We start from the raw sequence: 23,463 nt of genomic DNA, 5'->3' as shown, positions 1-23,463 counted from the left end.
TTCAGCTCTCAGCAGTGATTTCAGTTCTCAGCAGTGATTTCTGCTCTCAGCAGTGATTTCAGCTCTCAGCAGTGATTTCTGCTCTCAGCAGTGATTTCTGCTCTTAGCAGTGATTTCTGCTCTCAGCAGTGATTTCAGCTCTCAGCAGTGATTTCAGTTCTCAGCAGTGATTTCTGCTCTTAGCAGTGATTTCTGCTCTCAGCAGTGATTTCAGCTCTCAGCAGTGATTTCTGCTCTTAGCAGTGATTTCTGCTCTCAGCAGTGGTTTCTGCTCTCAGCAGTGATTTCAGCTCTCGGCAGTGATTTCAGCTCTCAGCAGTGATTTCAGTTCTCAGTGATTTCAGCTCTCAGCAGTGATTTCAGGTCTCAGCAGATTTCAGTTCTCAGCAGTGATTTCAGCTCTCAGCAGTGATTTCTGCTCTCAGCAGTGATTTCAGCTCTCAGCAGTGATTTCTGCTCTCAGCAGTGATTTCAGCTCTCAGCAGTGATTTCTGCTCTCAGCAGTGATTTCAGCTCTCAGCAGTGATTTCTGCTCTCAGCAGTGGTTTCAGCTCTCAGCAGTGATTTCAGCTCTCAGCAGTGATTTCAGCTCTCAGCACTGGTTTTAGCTCTGCTTTGCAAGGTTCAGGAGGGACAGGAGAGTGGTGTGGCTATTCCACAGGGATAGCCTTTGTTGCCCAGCACCCTGCAAAGGGGCCCAGGGATGACAGCTCCCTGCTGAACTGGGCAGAATCTGGGGTGTTTATGGGGGAAAGCAAGGGTGGTACCAAAGGGGAAAAACCAATGGGTTGGAAAGAATCTACATGGGTATATCAGAGTGTGATGGGAACTCACTTTGACCAGGAAGAACAGCCTCATCCATGGGTTATCTCTCCTAAGGAGGATTGAGATGAGCTTATCACATTCCATTCGAGGGACATCCCTCCATGGCAGAGGCTTGGCAGGCTCATCTGCCTCCACAGGCAGGGAGGGTTTGGGGCAGGGCAGGGCCATGGGGCTGCTCTGGGCTCTGCCCCACAGCGGGACCAGCTGGCTGCCCCAGTGCTGAGGCATCAGGGACACGGGGCTGGGGCTGTGCCACTGGCGTTGTCTCCAGGATACCACAGAAGGGAAGCCAGGCAGGGGCTGAAAAATGTGACAGCAATAATTTTTTTAATCTCGAGGAAAAAAAAAAAACCTTCTGCTTTGACAGAGATCTCTGCGCTGTGTTTCTCTACACTGCTTGGAAAGTCTGTTGATTTCTGGCCCAGTTTAGAAGATTTTATTTCTCACTCTGTCTGTGTGTGTGTGTCCTCAGGTTTATTTCCACGCTGTGTCATCTTGAAATGATGGACTTGGAGTGAGATGGGCTTGGAGTGAGACGGGCTTGGAGCAAGGCAGGCTCAGAGATGGGCTCAGAGTGAGACAGACTCGGAGCAAGATGGGCTTGGAATGAGACTGACTCGGGGCAAGACAAGCTCAGAGCAAGACCCCTCCCCAGACATCAGCAGCTAAGGATGAGGGGCTCCATCCCCAACCGCGCTTTCATCCCGGAGCCCCTGGGACCATCCCGGCTTTCCGAGTGAGGCGCGGGCAGGAGCGTGAGGAGCGATGGCAGAGAAGTGCGACTGCCTGGCCAGCATGTACGGCTACGACCTGGGCTGCCGCTTCGTCAACTTCCGCCCGCTGGGCTTCGGGGCCAACGGGCTGGTGCTGTCGGCGCTGGACAGCCGCAGCTGCCGCAAGGTGGCCGTGAAGAAGCTGACCCTGGGCGACGCGCGCAGCCTCAAGCACGCCTTCCGCGAGATCAAGATCATCCGCCGCCTGGACCACGAGAACATTGTCAAGGTCTATGAGGTGCTGGGCCCCAAGGGCGCCAACCTGCGCGGGGATTTCTTCAAGTTCAACGTGGTGTACATCGTGCAGGAGTACATGGAGACGGACCTGGCGCGGTTGCTGGAGCAGGGCAAGCTGGCAGAGGAGCACGCCAAGCTCTTCATGTACCAGCTGCTGCGCGGGCTCAAGTACATCCACTCGGCCAACGTGCTGCACCGCGACCTGAAGCCGGCCAATATCTTCATCAGCACCGAGGACCTGGTGCTGAAGATCGGCGATTTCGGCCTGGCCAGGATCGTGGATCAGCACTACTCACACAAGGTAGGTAGTGCCAGCATGCACTGGAGGTGTCCAGGGTTTGTTGGGTGATGTGGTTGGGCCATGGTGGGTCTTCTAGGGGAGTCTGAGCCTTTTTGGGCAGCTGTGAGCCCTGCTGGGTGGTCACTGCTGATGACCACTGTGCCCCAAGTCAAGGAGTCATGGTTTGAGTGGCCACCCTGCCCCAAGCCAAAACACATGTCCATGGAGTCATGGTTTGTGTGACCATTGTCCCAAGCCAAGACACGTGTCCATGGAGTCATGGTTTGGGTGACTGCTCTGCCCCAAGCCAAGACACCTGTCCATGGAGTCATGATTTGGGTGATTGCTCAGTCCCAAGCCAACACATGTCCATGGAGTCACGGTTTGAGTGACCACTGTGCCCCAAGCCAAGGCACGTGTCCATGGAGTCATGGTTTGGGTGACCACTGTGCCCCAAGCCAAGACAAGTGTCCATTGGGTAATGATTTGAGTGACCACTGTGCCCCAAGCCAAGACACACATCCATGGAGTCATGGTTTGGGTGACCATTGTCCCAAGCCAAGACACACATGTCCATGGAGTCATGGTTTGGGTGACCATTGTCCCAAGCCAAGACACGCATCCATGGAGTCATGGTTTGGGTGACTGCTCTGCCCCAAGCCAACATATGTCCATGGAGTCATAGTTTGGGTGACCACTGTGCCCCAAGCGAAGACACATGTCCATGGAGTCATGGTTTGGGTGACCATTGTCCCAAGCCAAGACACACATCCATGGAGTCATGGTTTGGTGGCCACTGTGTCCCAAGCCAAGACACGTGTCCATGGAGTCATGGTTTGGGTGACTGCTCTGCCCCAAGCCAAGACATGTCCATGGAGTCATGGTTTGGGTGACCACTGTGCCCCAAGCCAAGACACACATCCATGGAGTCATGGTTTGGGTAACTCCTTTAAAACTCCTTCAGTCCAACCCCCCAGCAATGAGCAGGAACACCTTGCACTGGATGGGGTTGCTCAGAGCCCTGCCCAGCCTGGCCTCCCATGTTTTCTGGGCACAGCCATGCACTGAGTTCTGCCAGAGTCCTCTGGGCTCTGCAGTGCTGCAAAGAGGGCACAGGGAGGGCTCAAGTGCCATTCACCTGCCTGTCATTGCTTTATATTGTGTGTATACAATACAAACACATGCTCAGGTGTTTTATTCTGTCTCAGCAGTGGCCTGTGGGGAGGCCTGTGTTTGCTTGCTTTGCCCAATGACTGAGCTCTGTGTTTCTTGCTCTGCTGCTGTTAAAAAACACAAGTTGCTGGAAGCACACGGAGAGGAGACCTGGAATGTCCACACCCACTCTGCTGGGCTTTGTCCTCACCTCGGTGCCAACCAGCTCCTTAAACCAAATCTTGTTTCAATTACATTAATTTAACATAGGGGGAGAAAAGTGGGTCTTCAAGACTCAGTTAAATCCTTTCATCTGAGGTTCAGATCCAAATACCATGTGAAATTTTTTGCTGTTTGGTACCTGGTGTATCATGAAGCAGTAACAACATGAGTGGCCAGGGCAGCCTGTGGTGCTGACAGCAGGAGGGAGGGAGGGAGGGGGGAAGGCTGGGATAATGGGTGAGAAGGCTCTGTAACACACAGTCCTGATGCTAATGGATCCTGAGCAGAGCTGCAGATGTAAAATGCAGGTTGCCTTCCAGGCTGGAGCTCCTGAGCAGTGGAGGAATGTGGCAGAGGCTCCTTCAGCTCCCTGTTCCTGGGAGAAAACAAAGCTGGTTAAAGCAGCTGGCTTAAAGTCACTGTTTGGTGTTGTGAGATGAGATAAAATCTGTTTTCTTGAGCTGGACGTGTCCGTGGGTGAGGTTGGAGTCCCCCCATGGATCTGTGGTTGTGCCTGTGCCATGGTTTAAATGCACTTTGCATTTACCAGTGGGTTCTGCCCCTTGCTCTGTGAAGGGAGGTGTGGAAGGGGAGGCAGCAGAGGATGGCAAAAAGACAATCTCATAATCCTGGGCTGATTTATTCTGGATACAAGTCTGGGCTGTGGGGAGAAGCAGGGCTGGGGGAAAAGGGATGAGGTTGCAGGAAGGTCCTTGTCACTCTGCCTGTCCCTTCCTCACTCACTGTTTATGGCCCAGCTCAGGAAGAGGTGCCCAGCTTTTCAAAAGTGTGATTTGTCTGTTTAAAGTCACGTAACTCCCAGAGAAACCCCCTGCAAACAAGGCAGGCTGCATGAACACAGAAAGTCTCTGGTTTAAGGAACATCATGTTGTCAGGGACTGCAGGATCAGGGTAGGAGTCATCTGTTCGTGTCTGCTGCAGAATTATTGTTATTTCCAGGCAATTCTCTGTTGCCTCAATAACAGCCAGTGCCGTGGAAGGAGCTGTCAAGGGCTGCAGCTTCATGTTGGTGTTTAACTCTGCCAGATGCCATAGCACGAGCATCCTCCAGCTCCTCACGGGGTGGGAGGCTGGAGCGTCAGTGCAAAAAAACCCCATCTGACGTGCAGAGAAAGCTGGATGCTGCTCCAGAGCAGAGCTGAGGACAGCAGATAATGTCAGTTATTGGTGATTCCTGGTGGGCAGGGCTGTGTTTGCCAGGGCTGGGTGCCAGGGCCTGCAGAGGTCTCAGGGCTCAGTGGGGTGTGGGTCAGTCCTCCTGCCTCTGATGTCCAGCGCTTCTGAGATGGCTCAGAGAAATCAATTCCTTTCCCTATTTCTCTTTCAAGCTGTGCTCTCCTCCAGGGCTCTCACAGATTTATGAGCTCCGTGGCCATGCTCTGGCAGGAGGCAGCAGCAGGAGGCAGAGCAGTGGAGCATCACTGAGCCTGAGGCTGTGGGGTCTCCACCCCAGGGCTGCCCCCATGCCTCAGGATTTTGGGTTTATATTTCTCAAATCCTGTGCTGCTTTAGTGCACAGCTCTAAACTCCATATAAAGTGTTAGTTAGCTGTCTTCACATTTTAGTCAGATGAAACAATCCCTCTAGGCCTGAAGCTCGAGGACACCCTACAGCCTCAGGCCCCAAAATAAAAAAAAAAAAAAAAAACCCACATGTATAAACAAAAATTAATTGGGAGGGAGCAAACTGGGGGGATGTGACTTCATTACCTGAAGTGGTAATTGGAGGATTAACCTCTGATAGGTTTATGGACCAAACTGATAATTGTCTGAAAAACTCTTAACCATTGTCCATCCTGGGTGCAGCTTCTGCCTGCCCAAGGTGTAGCTTTTAAAGGCGTTCCATAAATAATCCCTTTTACCCTCTTAATCTTAATCTCTCCTCTAGGAAGCCACTCTAAGGTGTCAGCCCAAGCAGAGCACTGACCCTCCCAGCCCAGACTTGGTGATGGCAGCCTGTGCTGGGGCAGAGGTGCCCATGAGCAGATGAAATCCTGCACCCTGGGTGCCCCTTTGGGTAATTAATCCCCCAAAGACCCAGTAGATCCAAACCTCTGAGGGCAGCACAGAGCTGCACCTCTGTCCTGATGGTTTCCTGAGAGCCTTTGGGGTGAGGAGGGGTCATCTTAAGCATGTGGATTTTTTTTTATCTCTTAGCATGTTTTGTGTCTGGAATATGCTTACACTAATGGCTGGGCTCTGCTAACACAAAAGATGGCAGATTGCGTGGTGTTATTTGTCTCAAAGGTCACATCTCTTCTGACCTGATGTTTCTCAAACCCCAAACTGTCCTGCTGAGTGCTAAAATGGCAAATAAAACCATGCTGGATTGTGAGCAGAATGTTAAACACAGCTTAGAATACACATGCTACCTGAATAACAGCCCTTATTCCATCTGTGCCTGGTATGGGAGGGAAAGAGGGTGTAAAGGGGAGGGTGGGAGAGCAGGGAGACACCAAAGTCAAGCATTAAATATTAGCATAAACCAATATTTAATGCCAGTGGATATTTAGCTTTACAATAAAGAATATTGGGGGGGCAGACTCATCTCTGGCTGTGCATCCCAAGAGGTATGTTAGATGCACCAGCAGTGGGCAGAGTGTGGAGTGGTCCTGGCTGGGAAAGACAGGAATTTTGTGCTGATGGGGACACAGAAACTCGCTGAATGTCTTCCCTCAGGTGACAAACCATGAACTAAAATGATCCTTACCCTCCCTGTGCTGTACAAGATGGATTATCCCTTCTGGGTGTTCCAAAGCACCTGGGGACACCTGCACAGGGTTCCCAGAGGAGCTGCTCTCCCTTTGCCTGCTGGCAGCATTTGTTACACCATTAACTGGCAGAAATTCCACACCATGGGGCTGTACCAGCCCTTTTAGGGGCAGCTCTTGTGGCAAATACTTTACGGAGTAAAGCTTTGTAAAGTAGAAAGCTTTGAAATCCTCCTTTAGTTTTGTACTTGGTGTTCTGTGCAAGCATAATTGCTTCCAGTCCATCTGGTGGAATAACAGAATTCCCAAGTGGGTCGTGGTGAGGGGGAGTTCTGGGAGGTGAGGGAGTTGCTCTGTGGTCCTGGGGACAGGACCACCCTCACAATAACAGAATTCCCAAGTGTATCGTGGTGAGGGGGTGTTGGGAAAGATGGGACAGGAAGGACTGATGGATAGGATTGTCTGGTAAGAAATACGGCAGATGAAAAACCTGTGAGTGAAATAGAAATGAAAGCCAGTTTTGAGATGTGATCATGGCAAGCAGGAAAATGGTGATGAGCTGGAGATGGGTTGAAGGACAGGAAAACAAAAGGACTCAGGAATGTTGCCTTTCCACTCTGCCAAAGGCATCAGGGAGAAAACAGATAAGAAAAGTAGTCTTTAGAGTTTAGAATATAAAATGACATGGTAATGTAGTAGTTCTTATAGGCTGCATGCAAAGTTTGTAGGTTTTGTATCTTGCACGGGTTGGTCACTGTAAATTAGAATATTCAACACAAAAAGAGATAGAATGGATTGTGACAAGGTGATCGCCCTCTTGCTCTTACTCTTCTCTTCTCTTCTCTTCTCTTCTCTTCTCTTCTCTTCTCTTCTCTTCTCTTCTCTTCTCTTCTCTTCTCTCTCCCCATTCTCTCTTTAGGTCTTTGCTCCAGTCCAGGCTGGTGACTGAAAGCAAAGCCCTCTTTACCCATGACCCTTGCAATAAACCCACATGTTTCTAGAATATCTCAGGTCTGCAGAGTTCCTTGTCCCACCGTCCACAGATGTTACTGCAGATAAGGTTAGAAACCCTGCTGTGGAGAGGCAGGAGCTTGCTGCTGCTCCAGGATTATTCCAAAAGCTTGGGCTTGTTTCTATTTTTGAGCCCCCTATCTGCACCAGGAGCTGATCCGGCTCCCCCGGGTGCAGCAGCAGAAATCCCAGCCCTGGTTGGGGATGGAGGCCTGATGGACACACAGGCTGTGCTTGGATCCTGATGGATTTGCACTCTGTGGGCACCTGCTCTGCACCTGGGCAGCTTTTTGGCTGCAGGAAGGTGGGTTTTGGTGTGAAACACGCCTGGGCTGTGCCGTGGGGGCTGTTTGGTTTGCAGTAGGTGGGATCCTGAATTCCCTGGATCCCTCTGGCTCCAAGGAGCAGCCCCAGGGTTGGGTAGGGTGGTTCTGGAGCAGCAGCAGCTCTTGGTGCTGCAGTGGTGTGCCAAATTCCCTCAGCCCCCGTGGAGTGCAGGTCCAGTGTGCTGCCACCAGGGATGCAGCAGCACCTGCCTGGAGTTGTTTCCACTTCTGGTGTTACAAGCAAAACACACAAATGTTATGTAAAGATTTGAAAAAACATCCATTTTTCTTTGCTTTCCAGCCCCCTTGCTGTGCTGTCTGATACAACTTGATGCTTATCCCACCTGTAGTGGATTCATCACCTTTACAGATTGCCTGAGCTGTTGCCACACACACAGGAAGACAAGAGGAGAAGCAGGAAAATTATACTTGACAATGGCAAAGCAAAAAAAAAAAAAATATATACAGCATGGAAGGGCTTAGACTTGAAACTACTTCTATTTTTCAATTAACTCCATTATGTTGCTTTTTAAAGAGTTTCTAGTGGTCCTTCAGTGCTGGAAGGGCTGTGCTGAGTCCACGGAATGTTGTCAGGAAGATGTATGCTCCATCTTAATTAGAATTAATTAATATGCTCCTGCTCTCGGTCTTTCTGTCTGGTTGAATCTACACAAATGGTGAAACTCTTGTGCTGGAGCCTTGCCTTGCTTAGGTGATGGCCAGAAATGCCCCAAAAATGTCAGGGCTGAGTCTGTGGTGCAGGTGGGTGCTCGTCCCATGGCAGTGACTTTGTGATGCTGGATCCCATGGCTGTGGTGGCATTTCTCCCTGGAACCTGTAGGTCCTGCAGATACTTCTCCTGCAGGTGGCAGGACAGGAATTCAGGTATTTTCTCAAAACAGGGATCTAGCCTGTGTTTTTATCCAGGGAAGGTGTTGGGGCTGTATCAGCTGCTCGAGACTGGGGTGCTGTCCTGCCCAGGGGAGAGGACAGGTCAGAAAAGTCTTGATTTCCAAACCTCCAATCACTCCTTCACTGCGTTTTCCCCCAGGAAAGGGGAGGGATAATGCAGGGCCTGGTGGTGGAATGCCCTGGAAGGCAGTTTAGGGGTCCAGCTCTGGGATGGGATGGAGAGCAGCTGCAGGTTCCTCCCCTCCGTGGTGGGGAGGAATCCAAGGTTTTCCAGCAGATAGAAAATCCAAGGTTTCTCCAGCAGATAGGGGATGAGTGAAGGGCAGGAGAGGAGAGGAGAGGAGAGGAGAGGAGAGGAGAGGAGAGGAGAGGAGAGGAGAGGAGAGGAGAGGAGAGGAGAGGAGAGGAGAGGAGAGGAGAGGAGAGGAGAGGAGAGGAGAGGAGAGGAGAGGAGAGGAGAGGAGAGGAGAGGAGAGGAGAGGAGAGGAGAGGAGAGGAGAGGAGAGGAGAGGAGAGGAGAGGAGAGGAGAGGAGAGGAGAGGAGAGGAGAGGAGAGGAGAGGAGAGTGAGAGGAGAGTGAGACTCAGTCACCACCAGGAACCTCACACAGCAGCAGAAAGGCCAAAGTTGTGTCCATTTAGTGAGTTTTTGCAGGGAATTTTTCTCCAGTACATGAGACACGCCTGGGGATGGAAGTGTGTTGTCTTGTTGTGACTTTCAGATGTTTGCAGTGTATTGCTCATGCATCTTGCATGGTGCACACACCCCCGAGAGCTCAGATCCATCTTGCTGTCAGAGAGGAGAAACATGTGAACGGTGTTAAATCCATAAGGAAGGTGGCACTCCTCTCCTGGGAGAGGGAAGAAATGGCTCCAGCTGAGAGTTGGCCCAGGATTACTGCCCTCAGAGTTTATTTTCGTGGGATTCTCCAATAAATACCAGCGTCTCCATTGTTTGGGAATAATTGCAGCAGCTGAGAAGTGGTGGTTTGATCGGATAATGCCTGGGGGCTTTTGTGCTGCTTCTGATTGAGCAGCATTAGCAAAAAATATAACAGCATTAAATTAAACTCCTTAGCTAATCAGTCTCCATTACAACTTATCATGAGAAGGCCAAAATTAAAATGTTCTTTTAAAAGCAAGCCCTTTATGATTAAAAGCTTGATGACTCGCACATTTGGGAATTGGCACACAGACCTGCACTGGGGGAAGAGGAGTGTGATCAGCCTCGTGGTGTTTGTGGTGGTGCACTGCTCTCGTGTTGAGGTGGAGGAGAGATGCATCCTGCAGCATCCTAGGAAATTCTGTGCAGCACAACTCCAGGTATAGTGCAGCTGGAAACAGCCTGTGGAACTAAATCAGTAGAGACAGAGGTTTTAACTAAGTTTTTATGTGAACTCGGTTCATGCTGTCATTACATTTTGACATTCTCCAAATGCCTTGTGGCATTTAAATGCAATCCGGCTTTATAATTTAATTTTATTTTGCTGCTCCTTCTGCATTTCAATCTACCTCCTTCTGCTAATGTGTTATATTTAATATAGGAAAGGCCACTTATGAATATTCCAATGTTATCCCGATGCAATAACCATCCATTCCCAACCCCCGGGTGGCGGTGAGGGGTCCCTGGTAATGCCAGAGTTATTTCCAGGCTGGGAGACACCCCCTGGCTCCAGACAGGGCTGCTGAGTGCTTGGCACTGGTGACAAATCTCCCTGGTGAGCTCAGGAGGGCCCTGATTCAGAGGGGTGATGGCCTTTGTCCCATGGATTCTGCTGGGATCTTCTTGTGTGGAATCAGGAATGAGGATGAGGAGCTGCCCTGGGACATCCTGACTGTGAGCAGAGTGGGGCTGAGGATGAGGAGTGTCCTGTGACATCCTGACTGTGAGCAGAGTGGGGCTGAGGATGAGGAGCTGCTCCAGGACATCCTGACTGTGAGCAGAGTGGGGCTGAGGATGAGGAGTGTCCTGTGACATCCTGACTGTGAGCAGAGTGGGGCTGAGGATGAGGAGTGTCCTGTGACATCCTGACTGTGAGCAGAGTGGGGCTGAGGATGAGGAGCTGCTCCAGGACATCCTGACTGTGAGCAGAGTGGGGCTGAGGATGAGGAGCTGCTCCAGGACATCCTGACTGTGAGCAGAGTGGGGCTGAGGATGAGGAGTGTCCTGTGACATCCTGACTGTGAGCAGAGTGGGGCTGAGGATGAGGAGCTGCTCCAGGACATCCTGACTGTGAGCAGAGTGGGGCTGAGGATGAGGAGTGTCCTGTGACATCCTGACTGTGAGCAGAGTGGGGCTGAGGATGAGGAGTGTCCTGGGACATCCTGACTGTGAGCAGAGTGGGGCTGAGGATGAGGAGTGTCCTGTGACATCCTGACTGTGAGCAGAGTGGGGCTGAGGATGAGGAGTGTCCTGTGACATCCTGACTGTGAGCAGAGTGGGGCTGAGGATGAGGAGCTCTCCTGTGCCATGCCAGAGCCCCAGCAGCCGGTGTCAATGGAGGGATGTGATTTTTTAGGCAAGGCTCAGGCTCAGTGAACCAAGAACAAGATTTTCCCATCCCTGCATCAGCTAGGTATTCCTCAGAAGGGCTTTCCCACTTATCCCATGGCATCTTGTTTTCAGGAGTCTTGGCTGGGAGCCCTTGGCAGTTCTGTTCCCCACGCAGACAGCCACTGCTACAGGAGGCTTTCCTTCCCCTGCACTGGCCATCCTCCCCAACCCCTTTGTTTTTCTGGGCAGTGTCTCACATGAGGAGGGATTGGGATTTGTAGGATACATCCACCTCCTCCAGAGATGACCTGGAATATCTCAGGCAGGTGTGACCTGCAGATCTGTGCCACCAAAGCCGTCTGTCCTTCGCAGGGGATGCTGCAGTACCCTGGTGACAAACAGTGGGTGCCTTGCCTGGTGGAGCACTGAGGTCCCTCTACCCCCACTGGTGTCCACCAGGTCGATGCTCCCTGCAGGGCAGGCAGTCCCAGCCTGCCACGGGAGCAGCACAGGCGTGGGGATGGAATTTCCTGGTGTCTGGGAGTGGGGCCACAGCGAGGAGTGACCAGGGATGGGCAGAGGAGCTCTGCTATGCTCTCCCCTTCCTGGGCTCTGCTGTGCTCTCCCCTTTCTGATCCCCCTCTGTTTGGGATGGAGGAGCTCTCTGTGCTCTCCCCTCTCTGCTCAGGATGGAGGAGCTCTCTGTGCTCTCCCCTCTCTGCTCAGGATGGGGGAGCTCTGCTGTGCTCTCCCCTCCCTGAGCTCTCTGTGCTCTCCCCTCCCTGATCCCCCTCTCTGCTCAGGATGGGGGAGCTCTCTGTGCTCTCCCCTCCCTGAGCCCCCTCTCTGCTCTCTTCCAGGGGTACCTGTCTGAAGGCCTGGTGACCAAGTGGTACCGCTCCCCCCGTCTGCTGCTGTCACCCAACAACTACACCAAAGCCATTGACATGTGGGCAGCTGGCTGCATCCTGGCTGAGATGCTGACTGGGAGGATGCTCTTTGCTGGTAGGTTCCTGTCTCCTCTTCATTCCCTTTTTTCCCCTCCCTCCTTCCTTGCTGCCCAATTCCAAGCCCGGCAGAGGGAATTCCCCTGTATAAGGAGAGAATGGTGCCCTGTTCCAGGAGGTTTGTACTCTATGCCATGGATTTGAATATTTGTTTGTGTCCTCAAGCTCTTTCTTTCCTTTGAAGGAGGACATTTGAATGCCTCCACCCATTTTTAGGATTTACCTGTGAGCACAAATCGCAGCCACAAAGGTGAAATGCAAGAAACAGCAACCACAAAAGCACAGCAAGGAGTTGTCAGGGCAGCATTTGGAGCTCAGCTCTGATGGGTTGAGAGGAAAAAAAAAAAAAAGTATTTAACAGAGTCCCAAAAATGCTGTGCCAGGAGCAAAGCTGTGCTTCCCAAGCTGGGACACGGAGCCATCCACTGAGGGGTGCAGCAGCTGCCCTCTGCCTGCTGCCCTTCCCTGCCCAGGAGTACAGCAGAGCTCCTCCAGGCTGTCCCTCCACCCCTGTCAGTGCTCTGAGTGACGAGGTTTAGCATGTCCTGTGAGCAGCTGTTTGCAGAGTTGTGTAAATAAATAATCAGGCCCGTTAATAATGGAGGAGGATGTTTCCTTCACAGATATCTCACCACGGAGCTCCTCAGACTTGGGTACAGCTGCTCTGCTGCTCCCTCCCCACTCCTGCCTGCAGCTTCCATGTTTCTTTTGTGAACACTTAAAAACAAGCAGTCAATACCATTATGAAGAGATCATTAAAATTGCCTCCCTTTCCTTTCTTCTCTTTGTCCTCAATGCCACCAAAAAGGGGATTTCAGCTTTGAAAGTTGTGCATTTAACCTGTCTGCTCCTGATATTTGCTTGGGACATCTCCAGGTGCCACTTGTCCCTGCAGGTGCAGGGCGTTGTCAAATCTTGCTGGAAGATGCTGCAGTGTCTCTTCCCCTGTGTTGGGAAAGATGGGACAGGAAGGGCTTGTGGATATGATTGTCTGGTAAGAAATACTGGAGATGCAAAACCAGTGAGTGAAATAGAAATGAAGGCTGAGCTTTGAGATGTGATCATGGCAGGCAGGAAGACGGGGATGAGCTGGAGATGGGCTGAAGGACAGAAAACAAAAGGACCCAAGGGTGCAGCCCCTCTCCACCCTGCCAAGGTGTCAGGGAAAAGGTAGAGAAGAAAAGTCTCTTTAGAGTTTAGAATACAGGATGATGTGGTGATAGAGCAGTTTTAATAGGCTGCATGCAAAGTTTGTGGGTTTTGTATCTCATGCTGGTTGGTCACTGTAAATTAGAATATTCAACACAAAAGGAGATAGAATGGATTGTAGCAAGGTCCTCACTCTCTTACCACTCTTGCTCTTACCAGTCTTACCTCTCTCTTACCTCTCTCTTTCCCCTCGTAGCTTTTTTACCTCCCTTACCTCACACCCTCTCTCTCTCTTTTCTCTTGGTGCTTCCCTCCAGCCCAGGCTGGTGGCTGAAGGCAAAGCCCTTTTTACCCACGAGCCTTGCAATAAACCCACGTGTTCTAGAGGTCTGCAGAGCTCCTTCTCCCTGCCATCCATGGATGATCCTACACCCCTGTGCTTATTCCTCACGTCAAACAGCAAAACAAGCCTTCCTTGTCTTGTTTTTTTCCTATTGAGATCCTCCCCTGGCCATCCCAGCACAGCATCCAAACATCCCTGGCTTTTCAGACTGTGCTTGACCCCTCTCCCAGCCCCAGCCTGGGATGGTTTTTTTGCTCTTTGTGGATCCCACAGTGTAAGAAATGCTGGCTGACACCACAGAGGTGTCCAAGGTGGTGCTTTAAGCTCATTTTGTGATAAGGCAGAGGCTGAAGTGGCCTCAGGGTGTGATTTATCTGTGCTCTGCCTGTGTGAGAGCCCCAGAGCAGCCAGGCAGGAACGTCCCCTGGCTGAGAGCCCACAGCAGGTGGAGATCAGAGCTGGGACTGGGCACACACGGGCTGGGCTCTGCCAGACACCTGCTGCCAGCATCCCTTCCCCTTCTGCCTTCCAGCCCAGTGAAATCATTTAATGACTCCCCAGGTGCTGGCAGGATGCTTGGCTGACGGGTGGGGATCAAAACCAGGCTCAAAATATCACCTCCTTTTGGGTGGCTTTGAAAATATATCATTGCCATGGGGAGGTTCTGGCCCCCTGCCCCTTTTTCCTGGCCTCCTCCTGTGCCAGCAAGTAGAGCAGGGCCAGGGCAGGAGCCTGGCAGCAGGCAGGGTGCCCGTGGTGTGCAGAGAGGAGGAGAATAAAGCCCCTCAGAGCAGCTAAAACTCACAGACACCTGCACAGCAACGTGGATTTGCCTTTGCTGTTGCTCTTCTTCTCTTTGCTGGGGAGAAGGAGTTCATCCCGAGCCAGCTGTGATGCCTTGGGAAGGCTGAGCTGGAACACAGACTGGACAGAGCTAGAGGATAAAGTAGATATTTATTGAAAGGCCTTTAGGCTACACTTTGGGCAGGACAGGGCATGGCCAGGGCTACACCCAAGGTGGACCCAAAATGGTCACAAAATGGGCCACTGGTCACATTTTTATAAATTTTGGTCCCTTTGCATATTTGGGTTTAATTGTCCAATTCCAGCTCCAGGTTGTGAGGTCCCATCCTTCTTTTCTCTCTTCAGCCCACCCTTGTTGGTGCTTTTGGGCTGAAAGTTGTCCTTGGTCTTCAACAACAAAAAAAAAGGATTTGTTTTTTCTCCTTGCTCTGTGCAGAGCTGAGTGACACTGACTGTGAGGCTCAGAACTGCACCTGAGCAGAAGAATCTGAAAAACATGAAAAGCTGAGACTTAAGGCACCAGCTGCAGCCTCCCTCCCTCCCTCCTCTGCAGGATGAGAGTTTCACAGAGCCCTCTGTGGGTCACCAGGCTTTGCCCCGTGGGAATTGGCAGCAGTGTGTTCAGCCCAGAGGAAGCTGCAAACCTTTTTATCCAGAGCCTTGCCCTGGATAAAAAGGGTTCCTGAGCCTGCGTCAGCGGCGCAGTTTAAATTGAGTGCTTAGCATAAATCAATATAATTAACTCGGCAGTCTATCTGGGGTGCTTAAGCCAGGCAGGTAAATTAAGGTTGTTAGGAGGAGATGTCACTGGCTGCTGCCATTCTCCCACAGGGATTATTGGACGTGCAGCAGGAGTGGAGCCCAGCCCCTCACGGAGGCCCCCAGCCCTGGGAGCAGCTCTGGGTTTGTGCAGAGCCCTGTGGGGCCACGGCAAACCTGGCTGTCCCAAAGCTGATTCCCAAAGCAGTGCAGCACATCTGCAGCAGCTGGAATCTGGCTTGCAGACCTCTGGAGAGCTCCCCACCAGCAGCAGCACAGGAAACAGGGAAGAGCAGCTACAGCTCCCTCCAGTGTCTTTTCCACCAAAGGCAGCATCAGTGGAAGCAGGAATAAATGGGGAAAAAGGAGTAAAAAGGAGAAAAAATCTGTCCTTGCAGATCTCTATGGGGCTCACCAATGGGGTGACCAAAAGCTAGGAGATGGCACAGGGGCTTTTCCCATGGGATCAGGGTTTGGGTGCTTCCCTGGGACCTGGCTGCAAGCCTGGAGAAGGATCTCTTTCCCAAGACAGGGTGCAGAGCTCCTGGTTCTCTCCCTGCGTGACAACACCACGCTGCGTTTATTCTGTCTGCGGTCGGTGTTTTCCTTTTCAGGAGTTAATACCTTCAGAAAAAGGTCCCTGGGAGTTCCATAAATAGAGGCTAATGGGAGAGAATGGGGTTTCTTGAGAGCCATAATTCAAGGCTTCCAGCGTTGCATTAGCAGCTTCTTTGTGTGACTGAACACGGTGTCTTTTGGCTGCCAGGTATCTTCAGTGGCAGGGGCTGCGCTGAGAGAAAAGCCACAAAGCCTTTGTGACTTTTTTTATCACCCTGTAATTTTGATCACAGCCTGGGAATTAGCCTGACTAACAAAGTGTTCATTTCCTGGTAGATGTCTTCAGTTCCCCCTGGAGTCACGCTGTGAATCTCTGAGTGACCTAAAATTAGTTTTTCTGTAGGGGAGTGAATTAATTCGCCCAGGATTGATAAGGGAAGGGCGTCCCTCCCTTTGTCTTCTTTGCTTTTCCTGTTGCTTTATCTTCTCCCAGGGCTTTGATCCGAGTGGACATGGTGGTGGTGATGGTGGTGACCAGCTGGGCTGGTGTCAGCAGAGCTTTGGGGCAGGCTGAGTTCACTGCCCTGTCACTGAAATCTGCCCTCTGGGGTGAAACTGGCTGTGGCTGAACCAAACTTTGTGGGAGTGGCCAGGCCAGGATGGGAGAAGATGGGAGAAGACAATTTCCTAGCGTTGATGATTGTCCCTATCCTTATCCAAGGGGGCTGTGCTGGAGGTCAGCTCCACGGGTGTGAGTCTGGAAAACTCATACTGACCCACGGGGAGCTGGGAGCCCTGCCAGGAGACCCCCACAGGAACAGGGTTTTCTCCAGGCAAGCAATCTCCATCTCCTGTGAGGTGCTCTGCCCACTCTCCCTGCTGGCTGACCAGAAGTGCTGGGCCATAAATGAGGTTACTCTTCTTGTTATGGTTTAGACGGGCTCTGCTCACCACTGGAGCAGCCTGAAATCCCTGACTGGGACAGCAGGGGCTTGGTAGCCTGAAAATCCTCATCATTTTGGCTGCTCCAGGCTGCTCCCTGCCCCACTGGCTGGCCTTGCCTCTAGGGACAGAGTGTTTCTAACCAGCCCTCCTGGCAGGCAGAAAATCAATGGTGGAACTCCTCATCCTCTCTGCACATGCAGGAGGTTGGAAATCCACCATGGAGCTCTTGCTCACATCCAAGAGAGTGCTGGAGAGTGGGATTAGTGCTCATTAATGAGGTGCTCTGCTGCCTCTCCTCTCCTCTCCTCTCCTCTCCTCTCCTCTCCTCTCCTCTCCTCTCCTCTCCTCTCCTCTCCTCTCCTCTCCTCTCCTCTCCTCTCCTCTCCTCTCCTCTCCTCTCCTCTCCTCTCCTCTCCTCTCCTCTCCTCTCCTCTCCTCTCCTCTCCTCTCCTCTCCTCTCCTCTCCTCTCCTCTCCTCTCCTCTCCTCTCCTCTCCTCTCCTCTCCTCTCCTCTCCTCTCCTCTCCTCTCCTCTCCTCCCAGCCCTGTGCAGGGGTTTGGGTTATATGGATAAATACATCCTGAACAGAAAGGACTAAAAACATTTAATGGCACACAGCAGTTTTGGGTATTGTCACCACCAGAGCTATGACTTGGTGCTGGTGGCAGCTCTTTCCTCTTGAGGTTGGACACCTGCACTCCTTTAAAGACGGATCTTGGGGACCCCTGGGGCCGACAACACCCCACACCCACCCCAGTTTATCCTCCCTGTCTCATCCCTTGCCTGTCTTCTTCCCACTCAGGGGGCCACGAGCTGGAGCAGATGCAGCTGATCCTGGAGACCATCCCTGTCATCCACCAGGAGGACAAGGAGGAGCTGCTGAAGGTGATGCCCATGTTCATCAACAGCACGTGGGAAGTGCGGAAGCCACTGCGGAAGCTGCTGCCCGAGGTGGACAGTGAAGGTACCCAAGATGGGCCTGGGGGTGTCGGGGAAGATGAATCAGGGAAACCCTATAAATATGATTGCTTAGCAAAAGATTCTGAAAATATGAAACCTAGAATCGAAATAGAAATGGAAGCTTACTTTGAGTTGTAGGATACCGAGTCTTAGTTACTCTATAACCTGAAGACAACAGCCTGGCCAGCTGAAGGAGAATCCCTTTGGATTGAACAATCCCCTTCTGCTGGCTGAGGGACCCAAAGGTCAATGTAGCAAAACAGAAAAGTCTAAAGAGTAGTTTTTAGAGTTTAAAATGTAACACAGTATGGTAATGTAGTAGTTCTTATAGGCTGTGTGTAGATTCTATAGGGTTTTGTGTCTTGTATTGGTTGGTCACTGTAAATTAGAATATTCATCACAAAAGGAGATATAATGTATTGTAATCAGGACCTCGATCTCTCTTTTCCCTGCTCTTTTCCTCTCTGGTCCCTGCTCTCTTTTCCCTGCTCTTTTCCCTGCTCTTACCTCTGCTCTCTTCCCCCTGCACTCTGACCCTGCCACCTTGCTCTCTCTCATTCTCTCTGGGGCTTCCCTCCAGCCCAGGCTGGTGGCTGAAGGCAAAGCCCTTTCCACCCACCACCCTTGCAATAAAACCACATATTCTAGAATATCTCAGGTTTGCAGAGTACCTTGTCCCCGTAAATCTCGGACGCTCCTACATGGGAGGGCTTCTCCGGGCCACTGTGTCCCCAGGGCTGTTTCCTTGGGGTGTCACAGGGGTGTCCTGCAAGGACAAGGGCCTGGGAAGGGGATATTGTGCAGCAGGTGGTCCCAGCTGTAGCTCAGATGTCCCCACTGCTGTCCCCTCGCAGGTGGCCTGTCCCTGCTGCAGGACAGCACTCAGGATACTGTAGTTTGCTCACAGGTAGCTCCTAAGGGTGAAATTCCCTCCCAAGGCCCTTGGGAGGTGTATCCCTGGCTTCTCATGTGCCACAGAATCACAGAATCACAGAATTTCTAGGTTGGAAGAGACCTTCAAGATGGTCAAGTCCAACCCAGCCCTAGCACCTCAACTAAACCCTGGCCCTGAGTGCCACATCCAGTCTTTTTTAAAACATATCCAGGGATGATGAACAACCACCTCCCTGGGCACACTATTCCAGTACTTCATCACTTTTTCTGTGAAAAACTTTTTCCTAATGTCTAACCTGTATTTCCCTTGGTGCAGCCTGAGACTGTGTCCTCTCCTTCTGTCAGTTGCTGCCTGGAGAAAGAGACCAAACCTCACCTGGCTACAACCACCCTTCAAAAGGTTGTAGAGAGTGATAAGGTCACCTCTGAGCCTCCTTTTCTCCAGGCTAAACAACCCCCAGCTGTGAGTGATGGTTCAGCCCAGAGGTTCTTTTTCTTTTTTTGTTCTCTTGCTGTGCTTCTGGCGTGAACACAGCTGGGCAGTACAGTAAGGCACAAGGTTTTCCTTTATAAATATCCCACCTCCCAGCTGGTTGCAGGTTGTTACAGGCAGGAAAACTGACCAGGTGCTCCCCTGAGCTCCCTCTGAGGGTCAGACTGCACCTGGCCACCTGCTTTTGGGAAGGTGTCAACACCAGGCTCAGCTCAGGTTTGCTGGTGTTGAGTCCTCATTGTCAGACATCCCGTGCCTGGTCCTGGCAGCACAATATCCTTCAGCTCAGGGTGCCCAGGGGCCGTGTCAGCCCCCAGCAAGCAGGAGCAGATTTATTCCCTGCCGTGGCTGCGGGAAGAAAGGTCACCTGCACCCCTGACATCACTCATTGTCATTTTTCCTGCCTCTCTGCCCCGTGGAACATGACGAGGTATAACCTGTAATGCAGTCAGTGACCTTATGGAGCTATTGATTGCTCCCTGCTTAATTAGCCCGGGAGATGAGGTAATCTCATGGGAGACAGTGGGAAATTGGTTAATGTTTAAGCACCAGTGTGGCTGTCCTTTCTGCTGGGGGGTTCTGACCCCACGGAAAAACTGTCCCATTCACACAATTCCATCTTTAATGGGGATGTTTCTGAGGGTTTCAATAACAAAGCCATGTCTAAAGAAAGGCATTATTCCTGTTTTTATTGCCTGAACTCAGAGGGACTTTCCCATGAAAGGATCAGCTGGATAAGCAACAACTCCAGCGACAGGATTTTACCTTTTCACGTAATCTCAGCTAAAGGAATCATCAAAAGCAATCACAGCAAACCCCTCTACGTTTAGGTTTAATTGCACTTAAATTTCCTGTCATCACGGAAAGAGTTCACGCACCACGGTCTTTCTAAAAATTATTTTAGCCACTCAGAATTCTTCAAATATTAATGGGTAAAATAATTTCATAGCGTCAGTCACGCCAAAGGCTTTTAAAAATCACAGTGAACCTAATCCACTTCAGCTGCACCTAAGACGTGAAATCAGTTGTCTGAGCTTGTCAAATGGATCTGAGAGCGTGGAGTCAAATCCCAAAATCGTTCTGGGGTGGGGTCTCAGCTCTGTGCTGGGGGCTGCAGCACCTCAGGGGTGTGACACTCGGGTGCTGTCCCATGGGATGCTCTCATTGTTTCCCTGGCTGTGCTGGAGGAGGAGACACCTGAGGCTGCAGGGCTGCTCCCCACAGCTCACAGCTCCTGCGCGGAGCCAGGAGAGGGTAGCAAGGACAGGAGTGCCTGCCTGAGTTCCAGGCACTTTAATTCACCCCTTCTTTCAGGGGGGTTTGCTGTGGGATGTTCATCGTGCCATAGAAGCTGTTACTGCCTTTGAGGAGTTAGTGAGCTTGTTTTGTCTGTGCCTGGCAGCTATTGATTTCCTGGAGAAAATACTGACATTTAACCCCATGGACCGCCTGACGGCCGAGATGGGGCTGCAGCACCCCTACATGAGCCCCTACTCCTGCCCCGAGGACGAGCCCGTGTCGCAGCACCCGTTCCGCATCGAGGACGAGATCGATGACATCCTGCTGATGGAGGCCAACCAGAGCCACACCTCCAACTGGGACAGGTACAGGGCCAGGGCTGGGCTGGGGGGGCACATTCTGCCTCAAAAGCTTTAGGCAGAACTGGGCTGGTAAGGCTCTGACCTGCTCTGGGCTGGATTCCACCATCGTGTTCCAGACTGGTGGAAAATGCCTGGTTTTCCTTCTTTGTGTCATATTGTAATTCCAGCCCAAGCTGAAGCCACCCAGAGGCTCATCATGGATTCCCCAGGGACCAGGAGCTGAGCCTCCACATGCCAGTCTGCTCTTGGTTTTTTTCACCGCTTAAGTTGTCTTCATCTAGGTTAAAGTGGCTCTGCAGCCCTGCCCTCTGTCCCTGTAACACAGCTTACAAAATAGTGTAATTCTTGTGCCTGATTTGGAGTGCTGCATTCATCACTTTTCAAGTGATGCCTAAGCCCCAGAGGCCACAGGTCTGGGGGCCTTGCAAAAAAAATCCCGAATTGTGTTGACATTTAAGTGGTTTGCTGAAAGCTGTGCTGGAAGTTCAGAACAGCTCAAAGCCTTGAGCTGAGGTCTCTCATGTTCTGGGTGGTTACCCCCTTTACTGGGCCAGTCCCAGCACTGGAGCAGGCAGGACAAAATCAGCAGAATAAGAATTAACGAGGTTCAGTTTTCTGTGGGGCATGAACTGGCTGAGGGTGTCTGCAGCATTGTTCCTCCCTGCACAGCAATTTAATTTAATTTAATTTAATTTAATTTAATTTAATTTAATTTAATTTAATCCCCTCACCTTCCTGATCCACTGGATTTCACCAGCATTGAAAAAAATTACCTAAAGTAACCCCTTGCCTTCACTGTCATTATTCTCTTTGCCTGAGTGAACAAGGATCAGGATGGAGGCTGAGGGCTCCTGTCAGCCAGGAAGCAGCACATTTATCTTCAGTGTACCCCCACAATTCCAGCATCCCTGCCAGTTATCACCCCCAAAGCAGCAACTCAGTGCTGGAGGTCACTTTGTCACCTTTTCCTCAGCTGGTGTGACACGAGGAGCTGAGAGTGAGGCTGTCCTGCCTCCCAGCTGGGGACGTGGGATACAAAGCTGTGGATTCTGCAGCACAAGCCAGGTGTTTTGGGGACAAAGGATGATTTTGGCTGTGTGCTGTGGGACACCTGAGGAGCAGTTTATTGCTGTGACAAAGCCCCAACACCTGGGATAGCATGTTTTAAAGGCAGCTGAGTTAGGAAACAGTATATCAGGTGTGGCTGGAAAAACTGGGAATGGGTATTGTCAGCTAATTGCAAGGAAGGACTTTTGCTGGCTTGAGAAGTGTTCTTGCCCTTGGCATCAGAATAAACTGGTGATCCCCAGTCTCAGAGGGGTTTTAGGTTCATGTCTGTTACTGCTCTGTCACCAAACAGGAAGGCCTCACACCTGTCTGTGGGCTGAGGGGCAGGTTGGTAATCACTGGTGTTAATCCTGTTTTAGTCCTAAAGTGATGGACTTAGAGAGGTGATGGACATCTAAAGGACGAGGCCCCCTGGTTTGGTTGTGGGGCTTTTACTCCTGCATCTCAGGCTCTTGATAAATTACTCACCCCCTGACATTTTAATTACTCACGCCCTGACCTTTTAACACACAAGAAGACAGACAGACAGACAGACAGACAGACAGACACGAGCCGTCAGTCAGACATTAAATCAGCAAGCACGAGGCGCAGCGAGCAGCAGTGCACGAGCTGGTTTGGGCTCTGCTGCCCCCAGCACAGCCCTGTGCCTGACAGCAGCGTGTCTTTGCAGGTACCACATCAGCCTCTCCTCAGAGCTGGACTGGAGGCACGACAAGCACCACGAGATGGACGAGGTGCAGCGGGACCCCCGCGCCGGCTCTGAGTCCACGGCGGAGGAGGCGCAGGTGGACCCGCGGAAATACTCCCAGAGCAGCTCGGAGAGGTTCCTGGAGCTGTCCCACTCATCCATGGACAGAGTTTTCGACGCCGACTGCGGGAAATCCTGCGATTACAAAGTGGGGTCGCCCTCCTACCTGGACAAACTGCTGTGGAGGGACAGCAAGCCCCACCACTACTCGGAGCCCAAGTTGATCTTGGATTTATCCCACTGGAAAAGGGCGACCATAGCGCCCGCAGCCGAGCTGTCGCTGGAAGAGGAGCCGTCCAACCTCTTTCTGGAGATTGCCCAGTGGGTGAAGAGCACGCAGGTGGGGCTGGAGTGCCCCAGCTCCCTCCCGGAGATGCAGGAGAGCAGCCTGCCCTCCTCCCCTCACCGCCTGCACAAGGAGCCCGCCGAGGTCAGCGGCGAGACCGACCCCGAGTTCGACCTGGACGTTTTCATCTCCAGGGCGCTGAAGCTTTGCACAAAGCCCGAGGATCTCCCGGACAACAAGCTCAACGAGATCAACGGGGCCTGCATCTCGGAGCACCCCGGGGACATGGTGCAGGCAGAGGTGTACCAGAAGGAGAGGTGGTGAGGGCCCCGCGGAGCCCCACTGCACCTCCCCGCTGCTTTGGGATGGTGCAGCTGTCACTGAGCATCCCTCCCCTCACTCTGTACCAAATGCCTTTTTGGGAAAAGGCCAGCACAAACCACACACCCCCCCCCCTTCTGATGCCTTAGAAGTGCTTCTAAGGGGATGGAGGGGTGTGGATGGAATACTGAGCTTCTTACACTGCCTTAACAATCTTGCCTTGCGATCTCTGGGACCTGTTTGAAACTTAAATGTACGAGGGGAAAGGTGACAGTACATGCTAGGTTTGCAAACAGTATAGTCGAATCAACTTCCTTTCTTTTTCTATAGCAAAATTTCTTGAATTGACAAGGACAAAATTAACATTTTCGGTATGGTCAGATACCCTCCTGGTTGGACAGGTTCCCAAAATATTGGACTTCGAGCCCGTCTGAGGCACCTGTGTGACTACAGGTATAGAATAAAGTGATGCCAGCCATTGGTCAGCAAAGAATGGAACTATAGGTGGAGTTTGGCCATCAGACACAAAAAAAACCCAAAACAAAACAAAAAAAAACTCTCTGAG

General features: G+C 51.6%; 1 protein-coding gene across 1 annotated transcript; it reads left to right on the top strand.

Moving 5' to 3' along the window:
- The first annotated feature begins 1,371 nt into the window (after positions 1 to 1,371).
- MAPK4 (mitogen-activated protein kinase 4) lies at positions 1,372 to 23,424 on the top strand. The gene is made up of 5 exons (XM_083884479.1): positions 1,372 to 2,136; positions 11,823 to 11,967; positions 17,330 to 17,491; positions 20,277 to 20,478; positions 22,214 to 23,424. Exons 1-5 carry the CDS (start codon positions 1,591 to 1,593, stop codon positions 22,899 to 22,901), a joined length of 1,743 nt encoding a protein of 580 aa, XP_083740605.1. The 5' UTR covers positions 1,372 to 1,590; the 3' UTR covers positions 22,902 to 23,424.
- Positions 23,425 to 23,463: the final 39 nt, after the last annotated feature.

Source organism: Zosterops lateralis (assembly GCF_965231275.1).
Source record: "Zosterops lateralis genome assembly, chromosome: Z".
NCBI lineage: Eukaryota > Metazoa > Chordata > Aves > Passeriformes > Zosteropidae > Zosterops > Zosterops lateralis.
Note: the sequence above shows the minus strand (reverse complement) of the source record. Positions and strands in the feature narration are given on the sequence as shown.